Genomic DNA, 18,251 nt, shown 5'->3' with positions numbered 1-18,251 from the left:
AGCATTTTTATATTTCAACAATGTGATAGGACAAATGCAGTGATTTAACTTATCAGTATTATCTAGTAACTAGGGTTGCAACTTTTTTTTAAAAAAATGGACACGCTAATTATCATACATTTGCATAAATCATTATGCGCCTAAATTAAACATCTAAAGCTAATAGGGCCAGTTTACACACATACTCAGATTAGACTACCACATACTTTCAACACTACAAGGTCATTTATTTCTGCATTTATTCTTTATTATATACTTTAAGCTGAGCCTTTAAAAATACTGGAAATGACAGGGTGGCAACTCTAATAGTAAGGGCACTCTAAACAGCTTCCTTTGTACTCACAATACAGAACCATTTGCACGGTGTGTGGTACACTATCACTACTGCTACCAGTGATTTCCTGCTAAGCCTGCACTCCTTGGGTGGTACTGTGCCAAGATTATTTTGCCTTGTCTTTGCCCCCTCAAAGTATGTTCGTTTTATGCACCTGTTAGCAATAGGTGTGGCTGTAACACCCAACCTCAATAATTAGTATCAGGTTTTTGGCCATCTAGTGTATGCATATAGTATTATAAATATTTATATAGATAGATATACACACAGTATATATATATATATATATATACAACAACATTTTAAATTAGGGGGAGGTAAAGGGTGAGTTTAAAATCCTCCACTATGCATAAAATAGAGAAAATAACTCATTGTGTAGTTCATTAACAAATCTAGACAGGCCAGAAGGCTTGTTTTTACCACAGAAAACCTCTGGAATATATTGGTTCCAATGCAGCAAAGGATTCTGGGTAAGATATGGAAATTAGGTTCACAATGACACGCCTTTTTACTTCAAGTCTGCTTTTCAGCAGATTCCCTTAACGCCAAAGTATTGCTGTTCACACAGCTTATAAACTTAGCTAGGGTTAGAGCAGTGATTCATAACTATCCCAGGACAGACTGTTTCGTAGTTATTGCTACTCATCAGCTGGGAGAACGTTTGAATCACTGCTGGGTGAAGTTGTTTCCGGGCAAAATACAATAACATTTTAAATTAGGGGGAGGTAAAAGGTGAGTTTAAAATCCTCCACTACTCACAAAATGGAGAAAATAACTCATTGTGTAGTTAATTTTCTGTGGGAAAAACAAGCCTTCTGGCCTGTCTAGATTTGTTAATGAACTACACAATGAGTTATTTTCTTAATCTTACATAAAATTCAAGTCTCGATTAATTGTCTAGGTTCTATGGGGGTGCTGAGGGATGCTATACACCTCCAAACACATGTTTTAGTACCTCCAGTAAGTCTCCAAAAATATTAGGTTCTAGAACTGCCACAGCTTCAAGTCACAAGGAATTAAGCTTTTGTAAGCCAAGTTGTTTTATTTTTGTTTCTGTATTTCTGTGAGTAGCCTTAAAAGACATGAAACACAGATTTTTTTTTTTTCTTTCATGATTCAGATAGAGCATACAATTTTCCAATTTATTTCTATTATCTAATTTGCTTCATTCACTTTATATCCTTTGTTGAAGCAGCAGCAATACACTACTGGGATGTAGCTGAACACATTGAAAAAGCCAATAACCATATTCCTTTGACTCAAAACATAGGGGTCAATTTACTATGCCCCGAATGGTGCCAACTCATCCTGTTTCCGTGCGAGCCTTTAGGCTTGCCGGAAACAGGAGTTAAGAAGCAGCGGTCTTAAGACAGCGTATCATGTCCGCCAGGCATTCTTAAATCGGCCCCATTGTGTGTCTGTTATATGAAGCTTTACAGTTGCTGTTTGAGTGCATTTGAATGTAGTGTGTAATGTAATATTCATATCTCAGTTTATTTATCTCAGTCAAGATTAGTACAGTGTAACCTAGTTTCTAGACAAGTGTCATGTCTTCAGTAATTAAATATTTGCCTTAGTCTAAATTCAGTTAAAATTAGTGTCAGGCAATTCTGTTTTCACTGTACCAGTTATATTCTGTTTTTTATAATTCTACTAACTAAATAAAGCCTTGTTTACAATGAAAGTAAATCACTTTTGAAAGTAGTTTTTCCATTCATGTTTGCCAACCACAGATTTTTTTTTTTAGTGTCCCAGCTCATAGCTAAGTATATTTATCAGCTACAACAGCCATTACCTGCAAGACCAGCTTGGAACAATCAGAAAAAAAAAATTTATTTGTTTTTTTTACTTTTTCCCATTTACTCTCTATTACAAAACTATATGAGAAACTTGTGTGTTGGAAAGTGTGTATGTCAGTCTAAGTTAAGTTCCAAATAAATGTTCATGGGTACCTTAAATATCACTGAGGATTCCAGTTTCTGGTGTGTTTTTTTTCTCACCTGTGAAATTTATTTATGTTAAAAGAATTTTTTATTTCAATCCATAAGGCAAATACAGTTTACATTCATGAGCAATCACATTGTTTCTTTTGATCTAGCTCAGGTTGTATTTCAGATGCATAATAAATCAATACAATAATCATATACATTGAAACAGTTTTCTGATTATCCTTTTAGGGTCATTTCAATCTTAGTTGGTGATTAACACCCATAAATATTTCTAATACCCTGTCTTTTCTGATGTGACTTACAATCTAGTTGGGTTTATGCCCCTTCTATACACACGGGATCATAGCTTAGGATTATTATTCCAATTTTAACCAATTAAACGGTAAACTATGTAAATTAACAACACTGAAAAAAAGAAAATAAATAAATAAAAAAAAAAAAAGGAAGAATAAACTAATGCAACTATTCTATGTGGTCATCTCTCATTTTACAGCCTCTTGTGAATATCTTCATCTGGGTTTCTAAACCAGTAACTCAATTCACACGTCCGTCCATCTGTCCCACTATTTTATGTCTACCCATCTTATTCCTAGTTCACCTGATCCTTGTGGCACCATTTAAGCTCCAATAATACCAGATCTTCTGGAACTGGTCTGCTGTGCCCTGAATCCTTGAGGCTCCCTCTGACATTGTGTAAACATCTTGGATCTTATCTCTTACTTCCTTCCATGTAGGGGCCCCCTCTTTCCAATAACGAGCTATGCAGACTCTAGTTATTGTACATATAATTTTAATAAATTTATTAATTGGTGGTATAAACTTCGGATGCCCTCTATTTAGAAGTGCCTGAAACATGGTCAAAGTTATGTTTTCTTCTAGTAATTGGCTCAGTAGCTCATTTAACTTGTTCCACGTGGGTCTAATTAACCTGCATTCCCACCACATATGCTTATATGTGCCTCTCTCTCCACAGCCCCTATAACATAGATTGGTTTTATTATTGGAGTAATGGGATGTATGTAACGGGGTCAGGTACCATCTGAATGTGGTTTTGATAGCATTTTCCTTAAGGTCAGCACTTGTCAAGCCTCTACATGATTCATAAAAAGTCTGGCACCACTCCTCCTCTGAGAGTATAATTCCTAAATCCTCTTCCCATTTTAAGACTATGTCGGGCTTAGGTTTATATTTGCCTACCTGAATGTCAATATAGAGTTTGGATATCATATGTTTTTCCCTATCCGTCGACTTGCAGGCCCTTTCAAGATTTGTATTTGGTTGTCGTGTATAATGTTTAATGTATGTAGTTAGGGCTGATGTAATCTGTAAATAAATGTACCAGTGTAATTTATCTGGTTGTAGGATTTCTTGTAGCTGATTGAAGGTGATTATACGACCACTTATCATAAAGTCTGCTACTCTATAAAGCCCTTTGTTTATCCATTTACCTATCTGTCTCTTTGTTTCTTTGGGTAGAAGGTATCTCAAGGGTTTAACCCACGTATGTGTAGGCAAAAGTTCTTGGGTCTTTGTGAGGGATTTCCACAGGGATATTGTGTCTGAGATAATGGGAGTCCCGCTACTGTCTCGTTTCAGTTTCAGTCCAGAGTCCCATAGTATACTATCTGAGTTGTCTTGGCCAAGTAGTTCTTTCTCTATTATTGTCCAGACAACATTATGTGTCTGCTTGCTTAAAAGCGAGGCTTGAGATATCCTTGAGGCTCTGTAATAATCTGTCAAATTTGGCATCCCAACTCCTCCCAATTGTCTGTGCTGGGCCAGGACATGGGATGCTATTCTCGCCCCTCTATCTCCTCGTAGAAAGGAGTGAAGGTCGGATTGTAATTTCTGCAGATCCAGGGGGGGTATAGTGATAGGTAGTGCCCTGAACAAATACAGCAGCCTGGGGAATACATTCATTTTAATAATGGACAGACGACCATACCATGAAAACTTTCCCGTTTTCCACTTTTTTAGGTCCTGTCTAATAATTTGATATAGTGGAATATAATTTAGTTTATATAATTTATCTATTGAGTCTGCTAATTTGGTTCCCAGATAGGGAAGTGAGTGTTTAGCCCATGTGATCTCAAAATTAGTTTCTATTAGTTTTTTTGTATGAGAGGGGATCGACAATGGCAGGGCCTCGCATTTGTCTAGGTTAACCTTGTATCCTGAGATTTCCGAGAATTCCTGCAGAATCTGATATAAGTGTGTCAAGGAGTCTAAGGGCTTAGTTAATGTCAGCAAGACATCATCTGCAAACAGCGAGAGCTTGTATTCAGAACCACTTAATCTAACTCCTTTAATATCCTCTGACTGTCTTATTCGAGCTGCCAACGGCTCGATGCAAATTGCGAACAGCAATGGGGATAAGGGGCAGCCCTGTCGCGTACCATTTAAAATACTTATGGATCTGGATTGGTAGCCAGCAGCACTGACTGTTGCTGAGGGTGCCGAATAGATTCCCTTCACTGCCTGTATGAACTCTCCCTTGAAACCATAATGTGATAAAACTTCAAACATGTAGGTCCAATCTATTCTATCGAACGCCTTCTCCGCGTCCAGTGATAGGAGCAGAGAAGGCGTCCCTGTCATCTTCAAGTATTCCGTTAAATCTATGGTCCTTCTGATGTTATCCGGGGCCTCTCTCCCCTGAATGAACCCCACCTGGTCAGGGTGTATAATGTCTGGGAGTACTAATTTGAGTCTATTGGCTAATACTTTCGCAAGGATTTTTACATCTTGATTGATCAAGGAAATCGGTCTATAGTTTTTGCACTGTGTGGGGTCTTTCCCTGGCTTTGGGATAACAATTATCTTGGCTCTTAGAATATCTATTGGGATCTCTGCCCCTTTCATAATGTCATTACAGAATTTCTTAAAATGGGGAACTAATGCCATCTTGAATAATTTGTAATACTCGCCAGGCAGGCCATCCGGTCCTGCTGCTTTGCCTGTCTTGATCTCCTTGATCACGTTAACTATTTCCTGCTCTGAGATCTCTGCATTCAGTCCCTCTATATCAGTAACACCAAGAGTCTTACCTTTGGTTTGTTGTAGAAATCTCGTCAACAGTCTCTGTGTCTGATCTGATCTTATAACTTTTCTACCATCGTATAATGTTTCGTAAAAATTTGCAAACGTATCTGCTATTTCTTGTGGGTTAGAGGTCTGTTTCCCCCCCTGGATCTGTATATATGGGATAGAGTGCATTTTAGTTCTTTCTCTGAGTTTGTTGGCTAAATATCTGTCAGGCTTGTTTGAATGTATGAAGTAAGTTGTTTTCAGTCTCTGGATTGCTCTCAGCGCCGAATCATTTAATAACTTTTCAAGAAGCATTCTTTTAGTCTGAAGTTGTCTGAAGGTGGTTCCTGACAGATTTTGTTTATGCATAGCCTCTAATGTGCGTATTTCTGCTTGTAACTGATCTATATGTTTGTGAGAGGTTCTAATGAGCTTTGATTTTTCCTGTATGAGAATCCCTCTTACATAAGGTTTGTGCGCAGCCCAAGAGGACAGTGGATTGTTGGTGGAATGCTCATTACGCTGCCAATATTCCCCTATTAATTTAATAGTTTGGTTACGTGTATGTTCGTTATTAAGTGTATTTGGGTCATACGTCCACGATCTCTGTCTGTTAAAGTTGAGTATGTCTGTCAGGTCTACCTGCACCACCGAATGATCTGACCATACACATGGGTGTATGAACGCGCTTATGAGATTGGGGATCATGATCTGGCTAATCATCACATAATCCAGTCTAGTGTACGTTTTGTGTGCATGTGAGTAGAAAGTGTGGTCTGACGTCTGACCGTAGAGTATCTCCCAAGTGTCCACTAAGTTGTGAGAGTCTAAAGAATCTTTCACTGATTTGGCAATCGAGTTTTGTCTCTGTTGTTTTTTTGTAAATGTTTGCTCTGTGTTCCTTTTATGTGATGGCAAAGAAATATTAAAGTCTCCAGCTATGATTGTTCTGGATTGGGACCATTGAGTGAGGTGGTGAGAGATCTTTTTAAAAAAGGAGTGTTGTTGCTCATTCGGGGCATAGACATTGCAGAGTGTAACCTTCGTGTTGTGTATTCTACCCCTAACTATAAGAAATCTACCTTCTGGGTCAGTTATAACTTCTTCTTTTACAAAATCTAGGGATGAGTGAATGAGAATAGTGACCCCTCTTTTTTTTTGATCAATGGTGGAGTGGAAGTGTGTGGGAAAGGACTTATGCCAGAAGTTTGGGGTTAATGTTTGTGTGAAATGAGTTTCCTGAAGGAAAATAATCTTGGCTTTCATTCGTAAATATTGAGTAAGGGCTATTTTGCGTTTGACATTTGTGTTTAGGCCTCTCACATTATGCGAGAGAATAGTAAGTGTGGAGGACATTGCATACAATGGTAAAAATTTTCAATCTCTTAAACCATACCATATGTTTCATTATCTTAGACTGACATAGTTTCATTGAAAAATCAGTAACCCAGCTGACCACATAGAAAGAACAACACAAAGAAATTTTGAACATTTTGAACTTATAACAATAACTAACTAGGCTTAACGCCTGTATACTACACTTGGTTTCCTTATATATCTTACTAGCACAGGAAGTAAGATGAAAAATAATAGAGAGAAACACAACAAAAAGAAAAAACAGTTAAATACTACGTGCAGGATAGTAGTATTATATAGATTAAGCTAAAATAACAAAGGTTATTTCAACCTGACTCTATCATGGTGTGAGTCCTGAAGACCTTTCTTAGTGTCCAGTCTTATGGCAGCATGGCTTACTTAATCCCTCTTATGATCTTTCTAGAGTCCCGTAGCCATTTTGCAGTCTTTAAAGCATGTACAATTATTAACCAAACATCACTTTAAGTACTTATCTGTTACTTGTCAGTCCGAAAGGCCTGCGGATACGGCAGTAGGCTAAGCATCAGTCCCCTTTTCTTTCTGATGTCATTTTGGTTTCTTCTTTGCTACTTTGGTCCACTTTATTCTTTTATTGTTGTCTTCACCTCGGGGGTGTCGCTCCTCTTCGGGGTCGCCATTTTCTTTAGGTAGATCTGGTGTATCTAATCCAATATATGAGCATATTTCTGGGATGTCTTGTCTGTCCTTTATTGTCAGAGTTTTCCCCTCGTGGAGGATGTATAATGCAAAAGGGAATCCCCAACGATAAGTTATTTGATTTTTCCTGAGCAGTGAGGTGAGAGGTCTGAGTGCACCTCTCCTTTGTAAAGTACGGATGCATAGATCTTGATAGAATTGTACTACCACCCCTTGGTATTTGAAAGTAGGACTCTTTCTTGAAGCTTGAAGAATTGCTTCTTTTTCCGGGAATCGGAGCAATTTAACTATTACATCACGGGGGGGGTAGTCTCCCTTCGGCTTTGCCTTAAGGGCCCTGTGTGCCCTTTCCATCTGAAAAGAGTCTTCTTCTGTACATCCTGTGATAGCCTTAAATAATTGCTTTAGGTAATTCTGCAGATCGGACTGTGGTATGCTTTCTGGGACTCCTTTGATTCTCAGGTTGCTTCGGCGTGAGCGATTCTCTAGATCCTCCAGTTTATCCTGGAGAGTATCTAGCTCTTGTTGATGATCTTGTGACTTTTGTGCTAATGTGGTCACCATCTCCTCTACGTTGTTTTCATTGTCCTCCAAAGCGGACACTCTAGTGCCTAAGTCAAGCATCTCATGTTTTAATTCCGCTAGACTGTTGGTGATGGTGGTTTGGAAGGAATCCATCTTATGCCACATTTTTTCAAAGTTCTTGTCTATGTCCGTTTTTGAAACTAGGGACAGAATATCTGCTTTCGTGACCGGTGTGGTATCATCAGTGCTAACCTGTGTCCCTTGTTCTACATCTGACTCCTCCTCTTGTTCTACATCTTGGGGTGCCATTGCTTTCTCCCCCTTGGAAGATTTAAAAAATAAACTAGCCGCTGCCGATTTTCCTGCTGCAGATGGTTTGTTCATCTTTCTGGCCGCCATTATGTATGGGCCCAGAATTTACTTCAATAGTGAAACAAACTGTCCCCTTATATAGTATAATGCGTGAAGTAGTGGCTGTGTAAATATAATAGGGGTGTCTGTATCAGAGTTCCTAAGGTCAGATCTCAGCAGTTATAATGTATTCCAAACTTCTGTTGTAGTCAGCGTGGGCTTTATTTGCTCATATACCATTTTGGTCCCTTGCATCCTGTTATATTTTCCTCCTAACAGCAATCACAGTGTTAATGTAATCACCATTTGGGTTCCGCTTCAAATAAGGGAGCTTCTAATGCTAGGAAAGGGACTTATTTCCATTCCGTTATTCTACTTAGTAACTCTGTCATCAGGGTAGGGTGACAGCGTGTCTGATAATGTGGTTAATAAGGGGAATCCCCTTTCCCTACCCCGGTAGCTTTCAAACAGCTCTGCCGCCTCTATCTTCATATATAACTAGCCAGGATTTTACATATTACCTCTGTGGAGTTTGTAGTACATTTGCTCTGAATTGCTGCTTTCGTTACCAACACGCTACTCCACGTGGTCTGGCAATATGGCGCTGCCTTTAGCCGCTCTCAGAACGGCCTCTTTACTGTGTCTCATGGTTATTCTTAATTGCGGCCACTAAAAGTTTCAATATCACCTTCCGATTATCCTGGAGGTCTGTCTCTGCCTGCCTATGGCAGGTTGGTCATCTTTTGCAGGTTTAAAATCCCCTTTTTGTGTTATCCTGCACGGAGCTAAGCGGTTATGCTTCCATCTTCGTCTGCGGTCAAACTCCGCCCTGTGAAATTTATTTAAAGGGACAGTCTAGTCAAAAATAAACTTGCATGATTCAGATATGGCATGCAATTTTAAACAACTTTCCAATATACTTTTATCATCAAATTTGCTTTGTTCTCTTGGTATTCTCTTTTGAAAGCTATTGTAATTGGATAATATACAACTTTGCACTGAACTCTGATTTTATAAAATGATGACAACAGAACCAGAATCTAATGGAAACAGGGATTTGCAGACTTTTGCCTCCAATAAGTGTACAGCTCTCCAGAGGATTTAATTTAAAAATAAAAATTCAGTTATAGTTATGTTAAACCTGTTTCTTTAAGTCTATAATGTTTGGTTTTGATGGGGTTTTTTTACATTATTTTTTTATCTATATAATATAACATATACAGTTAGTATTTCTTTAATATGGGAATTTAGAGAAAAGGGTGTTTGAAGGGTTGACATTATTCTGTATGTACTTATTTGGCATGTAATGCCCTGCACTGTCTACCTGAGTTTTCTCAAAACAAATTAGTTTTTAAAAAAAATTCAATCAAGAAAACATGAGTAAAAAATCTACCTTGATTAGCTCTTTATAGGAATTTAATTTGATCAAATGTTCAAAATTGCTAGAGACAAAATAAAGTGTACTAAAAATTAAAGTATTTTACAATTATCATTGTTAATGTTTCATAGTGGTTAGACATTTTTTTATTGTTTTATTTTTTATTTTTTTATGAGTAACAAATTAAAATGTTCTCTCTTTTTATAGTTACAGAGTTGGTTGGATCAAAACAACGACGCATTGTTGGTATTGTAGTTCAGATGTTTTTCACTCTGGGAGTTATGATTGTTCCTGGGATTGCCTACTTAATACCCACATGGCAGGGGATTCAGCTGGCTATTTCATTGCCAAACTTTCTCTTTCTACTATATTACTGGTAATTCTAAATTATTTTTTCTGCAAATATTGTCACTAAGATGTAGGTAGAACACAAGATGATTTTTTAGAAATTAAAAAGATGATCATATTGCAAATTTCTTATTTTTTTTTTTTACATGTATAAGTTGATCTACATATGCATAATACATGCAACAGAGAGCTAGATTAAAAGTGTTGCGCTATTGTTAGTGTGGGATGTAGTAAGCAATATCGCGACCACACTAACTAGAACGCATATTACAATTTGAAAGTCGACGTTTGTGTCGAGCTCAAACAAACTTTTCGCTCAACGGATTAGCGTGCATAAAGACCTAGCATAAAGTGTAGAGATTAAAAAAAGTTGTACCAAACACAACATAAATAAAATGAAGCATTACATTAATATATACAATGTCTGATACAAATATTTTATAAAAATGTTAAGAAAAAATGTTTTATAAGAGTTACAAGTATATGTTATATGAAAAGGCATATACAGGGAATGACTATTATGTATGTATGTTTGTATATATATATATATATATATATATCTAGAACAATGGGTTAAATTTAGGGAGAGAGTTAGTTTCACAATTGAATAAATTATCATATGTGAGAAAAAAAGCTGTTTGGCGTACTTTTAAACACGTTAAAACCGTGGTGCAGGTCCTATAATAATAATATAAAAACTATTATCTATAGAGGATAAAGTTATACCGGAGTATATAAAGTTAGGGATTTCAGCACTCTTATAATTGCTCAGTGGCCCACCAGAGGTAGAAGTGAGTTCACCACATATAATTAAGAAACCGCAGTCAAAACAATGCTATGGTACAGAGACATTTATTGACGTCAGATAGTTAATATAGAATAATTAAGTGATGCATCACTACTTACTAAAACCATATATATGCAAGTATTTCTAGGTTTTAACAAAAAAATGTATACATTAGGCATTCAGCCCCTAACATCAATATACTAAGTTGTGCAAACATGAATAAGGCCCCCTATATAAACAGGGTTGTTACAGGAATCAAAGGATATAAGGTTACAATTTGTATCTCAAAGTTCAGCCACCGTTGTGAGACTTGTGGCAATCTGTAACTATTCAACAAAGATAGCAAGTTATCCTCTCAAGTATAGTCACACCAATGGAGGTTTACGAGGTAAGAACGTCCTCTTATGCCTGCTTCAAACTTTAACTGCAGAGCCTCTTGCTTGAAATACTATGCAGATTTAACAAACGATTGCAGTGATATAAAGCATCAAGAAATTATCCTGACGTACTGACTGTCAATGTCCAGCAACTTTGACTTTCATCATGTCATTATAAGCCTCAAACGAGAAAATATCATTTGAAATGTATGATACCTCTAATATATCGATCTGTCCCGGTCAGCATACACAATGCTGTATCATAGCGTGTTTCCGTGAAACTTCAGGACCAGCAGTTTGGCTTCGATAACTCTTAGAGATCAGCTGTATCCGATTTCTTTACCAGTTGTCACCAGGTAAGGGTATCCTCGTGCTGCTAGGCTTTTGAACTTGGCAATAATGACCAAACAGGTTGCTTAAACAAGTGTGCTCTGTCTTGCACAGTCGACGTACGTTTCGCCTCACAATGCTTTGCGATTATCCGGGGCCTCGTCAGGACTGATTTCACAGCTACATCCACCTTCCTTATTAAGTCACGTAACAGGGGCGTGAGTTGAACGCAAAATATTACCTTTACATGCTATGGAAGTGTTAGTACTTTTAAAATATGTCATATACATTAAATGACACAGCATTTCATTGAGCGCAGTTTCCCAAATGGCAATGGCCTTCACCCCAACACAAATCAGACTACTTAAATTTTACTTATAAATCTTATTTAATAAACAGAATTGCAACAACTTTCTTAAAGGAACGGTACCAACTAATTTTATTGATCGTAAAAATAGTTTAATACTATTAAGATCACATGAAAGGGAATAATTGTAGATAAGTTTATTACTAACCTACTTTTGATTGTACTTTAGTTTAGAAAGGGAGCATATTCAATTATTTAATTTAGGCCTTTAGGAGACACTGTTTGAAGGACATAAATGTATTTGACTCCCACCCACCAGGAAGACCCATAGTCTCTGGAATAGGAAGTATTAGTGAGAATATAGGTAATTATGTAGATCGCTTTCTCCGCCCCTTCCTAACTTCATTGTCCTCATATGTTGAAGATACCCCAGACCTCCTGAGAAAGCTTTGGATGTGGAGGGTCTGTACTCCTGCATCCCACATAAAGTGGGGATGGAGGAATGCAGACACTTTTTGGATACAAGGGGCCAGTCTTTTGGTACGCATACTTCCTTCATTTTAGAATTATTGCGGTTTGTTCTTGAAAACAATGTTTTTCAATTTGATAAAACTTTATACAGACAAGTTCGTGGCACAGCCATGGGCACAGTATGCGCTCCAACATATGCGTGTCTCCATTTGGGAGCCTGGGACTATTTTGATGTATATTAAAAGTATAGTGATGTCTTTGAAACACATATCTCACTTTGGTTGAGATATGTGGATGACATTCTGATACTTTGGAAAGGTCCAATTGAGATTTTGAAGGACTTTGTTTCCAAATTAAATGTGAACAAACGCAATATTCTGCTTACAATGGTACATGACAATAGGGAACTAGCATTCCTGGATATCTTGATCAAAAAAGAAAGAACATCTATAGTAACAGAAAACTATAGAAAAACTACTGCCACCAATAGCATTCTAGAGGCATCTAGCTGCCACCCTCAACACCTTAAAAAAGGTATTCCTTTCAGTCAATTCTTACGTCTGAAAAGAAATTGTTCCTCTAAAATAAAATTTGAATATCATGCGGAACTTATGAAAGAAAGGTTTATCAATAGAGGATCTCCTAGTTTGAAAGATAAACTAATAAAAAGCAGATTTGTGAGGTCTCCCTCTCTGAACTGGCTAAGTTTAAGGCAAGAAGTTAAAGGAAGCTACCCTTGTGGTCATTGCGTATACTGACCCTACATGCAAAAAAGCAAGACCTTTGCATCAAATAAAAGTAAACAATTTTATATCAGAATCTTTGCAAATTGTAATTCAATACGAGTAGTATACATGCTACACTGTTACTGTCCATATTTTTATATAGGAAAAACAAAGAGAGTTTTCAAGGAAAGAATTCAAGAGCATAGAGACGATATAATCTATGGCAGAGACACAAGTGTAGCTAGACATTTTGCTTTGTATCATGACAAAAACCCGACTTCCCTCAAATTTATAGGAATAGATAGAGGAATCATGAGTGGTAGAGGGGGAGATGAAGATAAGTGTCTCCTCAGAAAGGAGTCAAAATGGATTTATGTCCTTCAAACAGTGTCTCCTAAAGGCCTAAATGAAATAATTGAATATGCTCCCTTTCTAAACTAAAGTACAATCAAAAGTAGGTTAATAATAAACTTATCTACAATAATTCCCTTTCATGTGATCTTAATAGTATTAAACCATTTTTACGATCAATGAAATTAGTTGGCACCATTTCTTTAAGAAAGTTGTTGCAACTCTATTTATTAAATACGATTTATAAGTAAAATTTAAGTAGTCTGATTTGTGTTGGGGTGAAGGCCATTGCCATTTGGGAAACTGCGCTCAATGAAATGCCGTGTCATTTAATGTATATGACATATTTTAAAAGTACTAACACTTCCATAGCATGTAAAGGTAATTTTTTGCGTTCAACTCACGCCCCTGTTACGTGAATTAATAAGGAAGGTGGATGTACCTGTGAAATCAGTCCTGATGAGGCCCCGGATAATCGCAAAGCATTGTGGGGCGAAACGTACGTCGACTGTGCAAGACAGAGCACACATGTTCTTGCAACCTGTTTGGTCGTTATTGCCAAGTTCAAAAGCCTAGCAGCACGAGGATACCCTTACCTGGTGACAACTGGTAAAGAAATTGGATACAGCTGATCTCTAAGAGTTATCGAAGCCAAACTGCTGGTCCTGAAGTTTCACGGAAGCACGCTATGATACAGCATTGTGTATGCTGACCGGGACAGATCGATATTAGAGGTATCATACATTTCTTTTACAAGATATGACGAGTCCACAGATTTCATCCTTACTTGTGGGATTACGCCTCCTGGTCAGCAGGAAGTGGCAAAGAGCACCACAGCAGAGCTGTATATATAGCTCCTCCCCTCCCTCCCACTCCAGTCATTCTCTTTGCCTGTGCTAGTGGTAGGAAGAGGTAAAGTGAGGTGTTAGTTTAGATTCTTCAATCAAGAATTTTTTATTTTAAATGGTGCCAAAGTGTACTTCTGTGGGAACTTGTGGTATTTTACTCTCACTGCACCTCCCCTATTGGTACTGCCTGGAGATGGACTTAGTGAATTTGCCTAAGACCTTTTCTTATCCACAGGACTTCTTGAGGAGATAGCGGACCTCTGGACACTGTGAGTGATTTCGTAGGTGCAGTTTTATTTTTCTGGGGCTTGTAGCAGATACACAGAACTAACTGTGCTCTGTTATGGTGTGTTTTTGAGGAGGACTCTAGTAAAAGGTTTTTCCTACACAGTATATTTGAATGCCATTTAACAGTTAAATATCATACATTGTTTATGCTTCCCAGACAGTCAGGCAGACTTTAGCCAGAAGCGCTGGGACATTTATGTTACTATTTAAAGATGGACAATAGCGGGCTTTGCCTTTATTGGAGATGGATTTGTGGCTGACGCTGGGGCTGTGAGACTTTGGGGGCAAAACTGTGTTGTTGGGCCTTTTGCCGTTTTTTCTCCCGGGTTCCATGTTGGTTAACGCCCACGATGGCCGGGACTACATTTGCACGCTTTTCTAGCGCTGTTGCATATCAGTTAAGGCCGGGTGGATATTACAGGTGTACTGGTGCAGCTCCTAAGTGCATTCTTCACAAGCGCTGCAAGCATCTTTAGACACACAGAACGGTTGACACACGGAGGCAGGTGGGAGCCGCAGTGGTGCTGTGGCAGGGTGACGAGTTTTATTTTTTATTTTTCATTCTCATGTGAAGCACAGAGTTTTTGTGTAAGATCACCTAACTACTGCCATTTGTTAAACTTTGTTTGGGGCTTAATAAAATTGTTATTAAAGGCACAGTACACAATAATTATTTAAACGTTTACTATTTAAAGGAACAGTATTCTATTATATATTACGCTAATAGTTCTGCTTGTTGGAAGAGACTTAATAAGCTTGTACCTTGCATCTGTTACTATGGAAGACATGGAGCAAAGTACATGTCTCTTGTGCTTAGATGCCGTTGTAGAACCACCTGTCACACTTTGTGACAATTGTGTGGAGAGAGCCTTAGAATGTAAAGAGAAGTTATTTCTAAAAAAAAGATATGTCTAAAGATGATTCTCTAACCAATGAGATTCAGGGTTTGCCGCAATCTTCTCCCCCAGCGTCACAGCCTTTAACGCCCGCACAAGCTACGCCATTGTCTACGGCATCTGCTTTCTTCACTTTGCAGGATGTGGCTGCAGTTATGTCATCTACCCTCACAGAGGTTTTGTCTAAGTTACCAGTGTTACAAGGCAAACGTAGCAGGGCAGAAACACAGGGGCTCCTTGTAGCTTCTGATTCTTTGATAGCTATCTCTGATGTACCCTCCAGTCCTCTGAATTGGAGGGTAAGGAGATTCTGTCTGAAGGGGAACTGTCTGACTCAGGTAGTGCATTGCCCCAAACAGATTCAGACGTCATGTCCTTTAGATTCCTGGAACACTTCTGCCTGTTACTTCTGGAGGTTTTAGTGACTCTGGACGATTGTGACTCTATTGTGGTCCCTCCAGAAAAATTGTGTAAGATGAACAGATATCTGGAAGTCCCTGATACTTAGATACCTTTCCGGTTCCTAAGAGAATTTCGGAGATTGTCACCAAGGAATGGGAAATACCGGGTATCCCGTTTTCCCCTTCCTCTATGTTCAAGAAAATGTATCCTATAGCTGACACCATGCAGGATTCTTGGCAAACAGTCCCTAAGGTGGAGGGAGCTATTTCTACATTAGCTAAGTGTACAACTATTCCTATTGATGATAGTTGTGCTTTCAAGGACCCTATGGATAAAAACTTGGAGGGTCTGCTAAAAAAGCTATTCATTCATCAAGGTTTCCTCTTACAACCGACGGCCTGTATTGTACCAGTTACAACTGTGGTTGCGTTTTGGTTTGATGCTTTGGAAGAATCTCTGAAGACTGAGACTTCTTTAGAGGATATAATGGATAGGATCAAGGCAGGTTTTGCCATTCTAGCGCGCAGAGCCTTATGGTTAAAGTCTTGGTCTGCGGATGTATCCTCTAAATCCAAGCTTTTGTCTATTCCTTTCAAGGGGAAGACTCTATTCAGACCTGACTTGAAAGAGATTATTTCTGACATTACGGGAGGTAAGGGCCATCTCTTGCCTCAGGATAAGACATCTAAGCAGAGGGGTAGACAGAATAATTTTCGTTCCTTTCGAAATTTCAAGGGAGTCCCCTCCTCCTCTTCCGCTAAACAGGAAGGGAACTTTGCACAAGCCAAGTCCATCTGGAGACCCAACCAGGCTTGGAACAAGGGTAAACAACCTAAGAAGCCCGCCGCTGCTCCCAAGACAGCATGAAGGGGTGGCCCCCAATCCGGGACGAGATCTAGTAGGGGGCAGACTTTCTCTCTTTGTCCAGGCTTGGATAAGAGATGTTCAGGATCCTTGGACACTGGAAATTGTGTCTCAAGGGTATCAACTGGAGTTCAAAAATTACTTCCCAAGGGGAAGGTTACGTCTTTCATGATTGTCTGTAGACCTGATAAAAAGAGAGGCGTTCTCACGTTGTGTAGAAGACCTCTCCACTATGGGAGTAATTTGTCCCGTTCCAATTCTGGAACAGGGGCAGGGGTTTTACTCAAATCTTTTTGTGGTTCCCTAAAAAGAGGGAATGTTCCGACCAATTTTAGATCTCAAGAGTCTAAACAAGTTTCTCAGAGTCCCATCCTTCAAGATGGAGACTATTCGGACAATTCTTCCATTGATCCAGGAGGGTCAATATATGACTACCGTGGATTTAAAGGATGCATACCTTCACATTCCTATCCACAAAGATCATCACCAGTTCCTAAGATTTGCCTTTCTGGACAAACATTTTCAGTTCGTGGCTCTACCCTTCGAGCTGGCCCAGGATCTTCACGAAAGGTTCTAGGGTCTCTGCTGGCGGTTCTCAGACTGCGGGGCATTGGTTCTGTCCTTTCTAAGGACTTACGGGTGGAAGGTGAATATAGAAAAGAGTTCACTAATTCCACAGACAAGGGTTCATTTTCTGGGAACTCTAATAGATTCTGTTTCCATGAAAATCTTCATGACGGAGGTCAGAAGGTTAAACATTCTGAATACATGCTGAGCCCTTCAGTCCAATCCTCGGCCTTCAGTGGCTCAGTGCATGGAGGTGATTGGATTTATGGTGGCGGCAATGGACATCATTCTGTTTGCTCGTTTTCATGCTCAGACAGTGGAATGGAGATTATGCAAATTTGTCTCCTCAGATAGATCTGGATCAGGAGACAAGAGACTCTCTTCTTTGATGGTTGTGGCAGGATCATCTGTCCCAAGGCACATGCTTCCGCAGACCCTCATGGGTGATAGTAACAATGGATGCCAGTCTACTGGGTTGGGGTGCAGTCTGGAATTCCCTGAAGGCTCAGGGGGTGTGGACTCGGTCGGAGTCTCTACTCTCAATCAATATTCTGGAGTTAAGAGTTATTTTCAATGCGCTTAAGGCTTGGCCTCAGTTGGCTTCGGCCAAATCCATCTGGTTTCAGTCGGACAACATCATGACTGTGGCTTACCTAAATCATCAGGGAGGAACAAGGAGTTCCTTAGCGATGGCAGAAGTATCCAAGATAATTTGGTGGGCGGAGGCTCACTCTTGTTATCTGTCAGCAATATACATTCCAGGAGTGGACAACTGGGAAGAAGACTTTCTGAGCAGACAGACGTTCCATCCAGGGGAATGGGAACTTCATCCGGAGGTCTTTGCCGATCTGATTCTCAGGTGGGGCAGACCAGAATTGGATCTGATGGCATCTCATCAGAATGCCAAGCTCCCAAGATACTAATCAAGATTGAGGGATCCTCAGGCCGAACTGATAGACGCCTTGGCAGTGCCTTGGTCGTTCAGCCTAGCTTATGTGTTTCCACCATTTGCTCTTCCCCGGGTAATTGCTTGGATCAAACAGGAGAGGGCTCCAGTGATTCTAATCGCTCCTGCGTGGCTGCGCAGGACTT

At 39.1% G+C, this 18,251-nt stretch overlaps 1 protein-coding gene across 1 annotated transcript in view; it reads left to right on the top strand.

Annotated features, from left to right (window-relative positions):
* Positions 1-18,251, top strand: part of SLC22A3 (solute carrier family 22 member 3) — a 411,481-nt gene that overhangs the window by 263,430 nt on the left and 129,800 nt on the right. Inside the window, exon 4 of the mRNA XM_053710942.1 lies at positions 9,806-9,974. Coding sequence (XP_053566917.1) covers positions 9,806-9,974 — 169 coding nt within the window. The remainder of the gene's footprint in view (positions 1-9,805; positions 9,975-18,251) is intronic.

Source organism: Bombina bombina, chromosome 4 (assembly GCF_027579735.1).
Source record: "Bombina bombina isolate aBomBom1 chromosome 4, aBomBom1.pri, whole genome shotgun sequence".
Classification (NCBI taxonomy): domain Eukaryota; kingdom Metazoa; phylum Chordata; class Amphibia; order Anura; family Bombinatoridae; genus Bombina; species Bombina bombina.
This window is presented reverse-complemented; position numbering and strand designations above follow the sequence as displayed.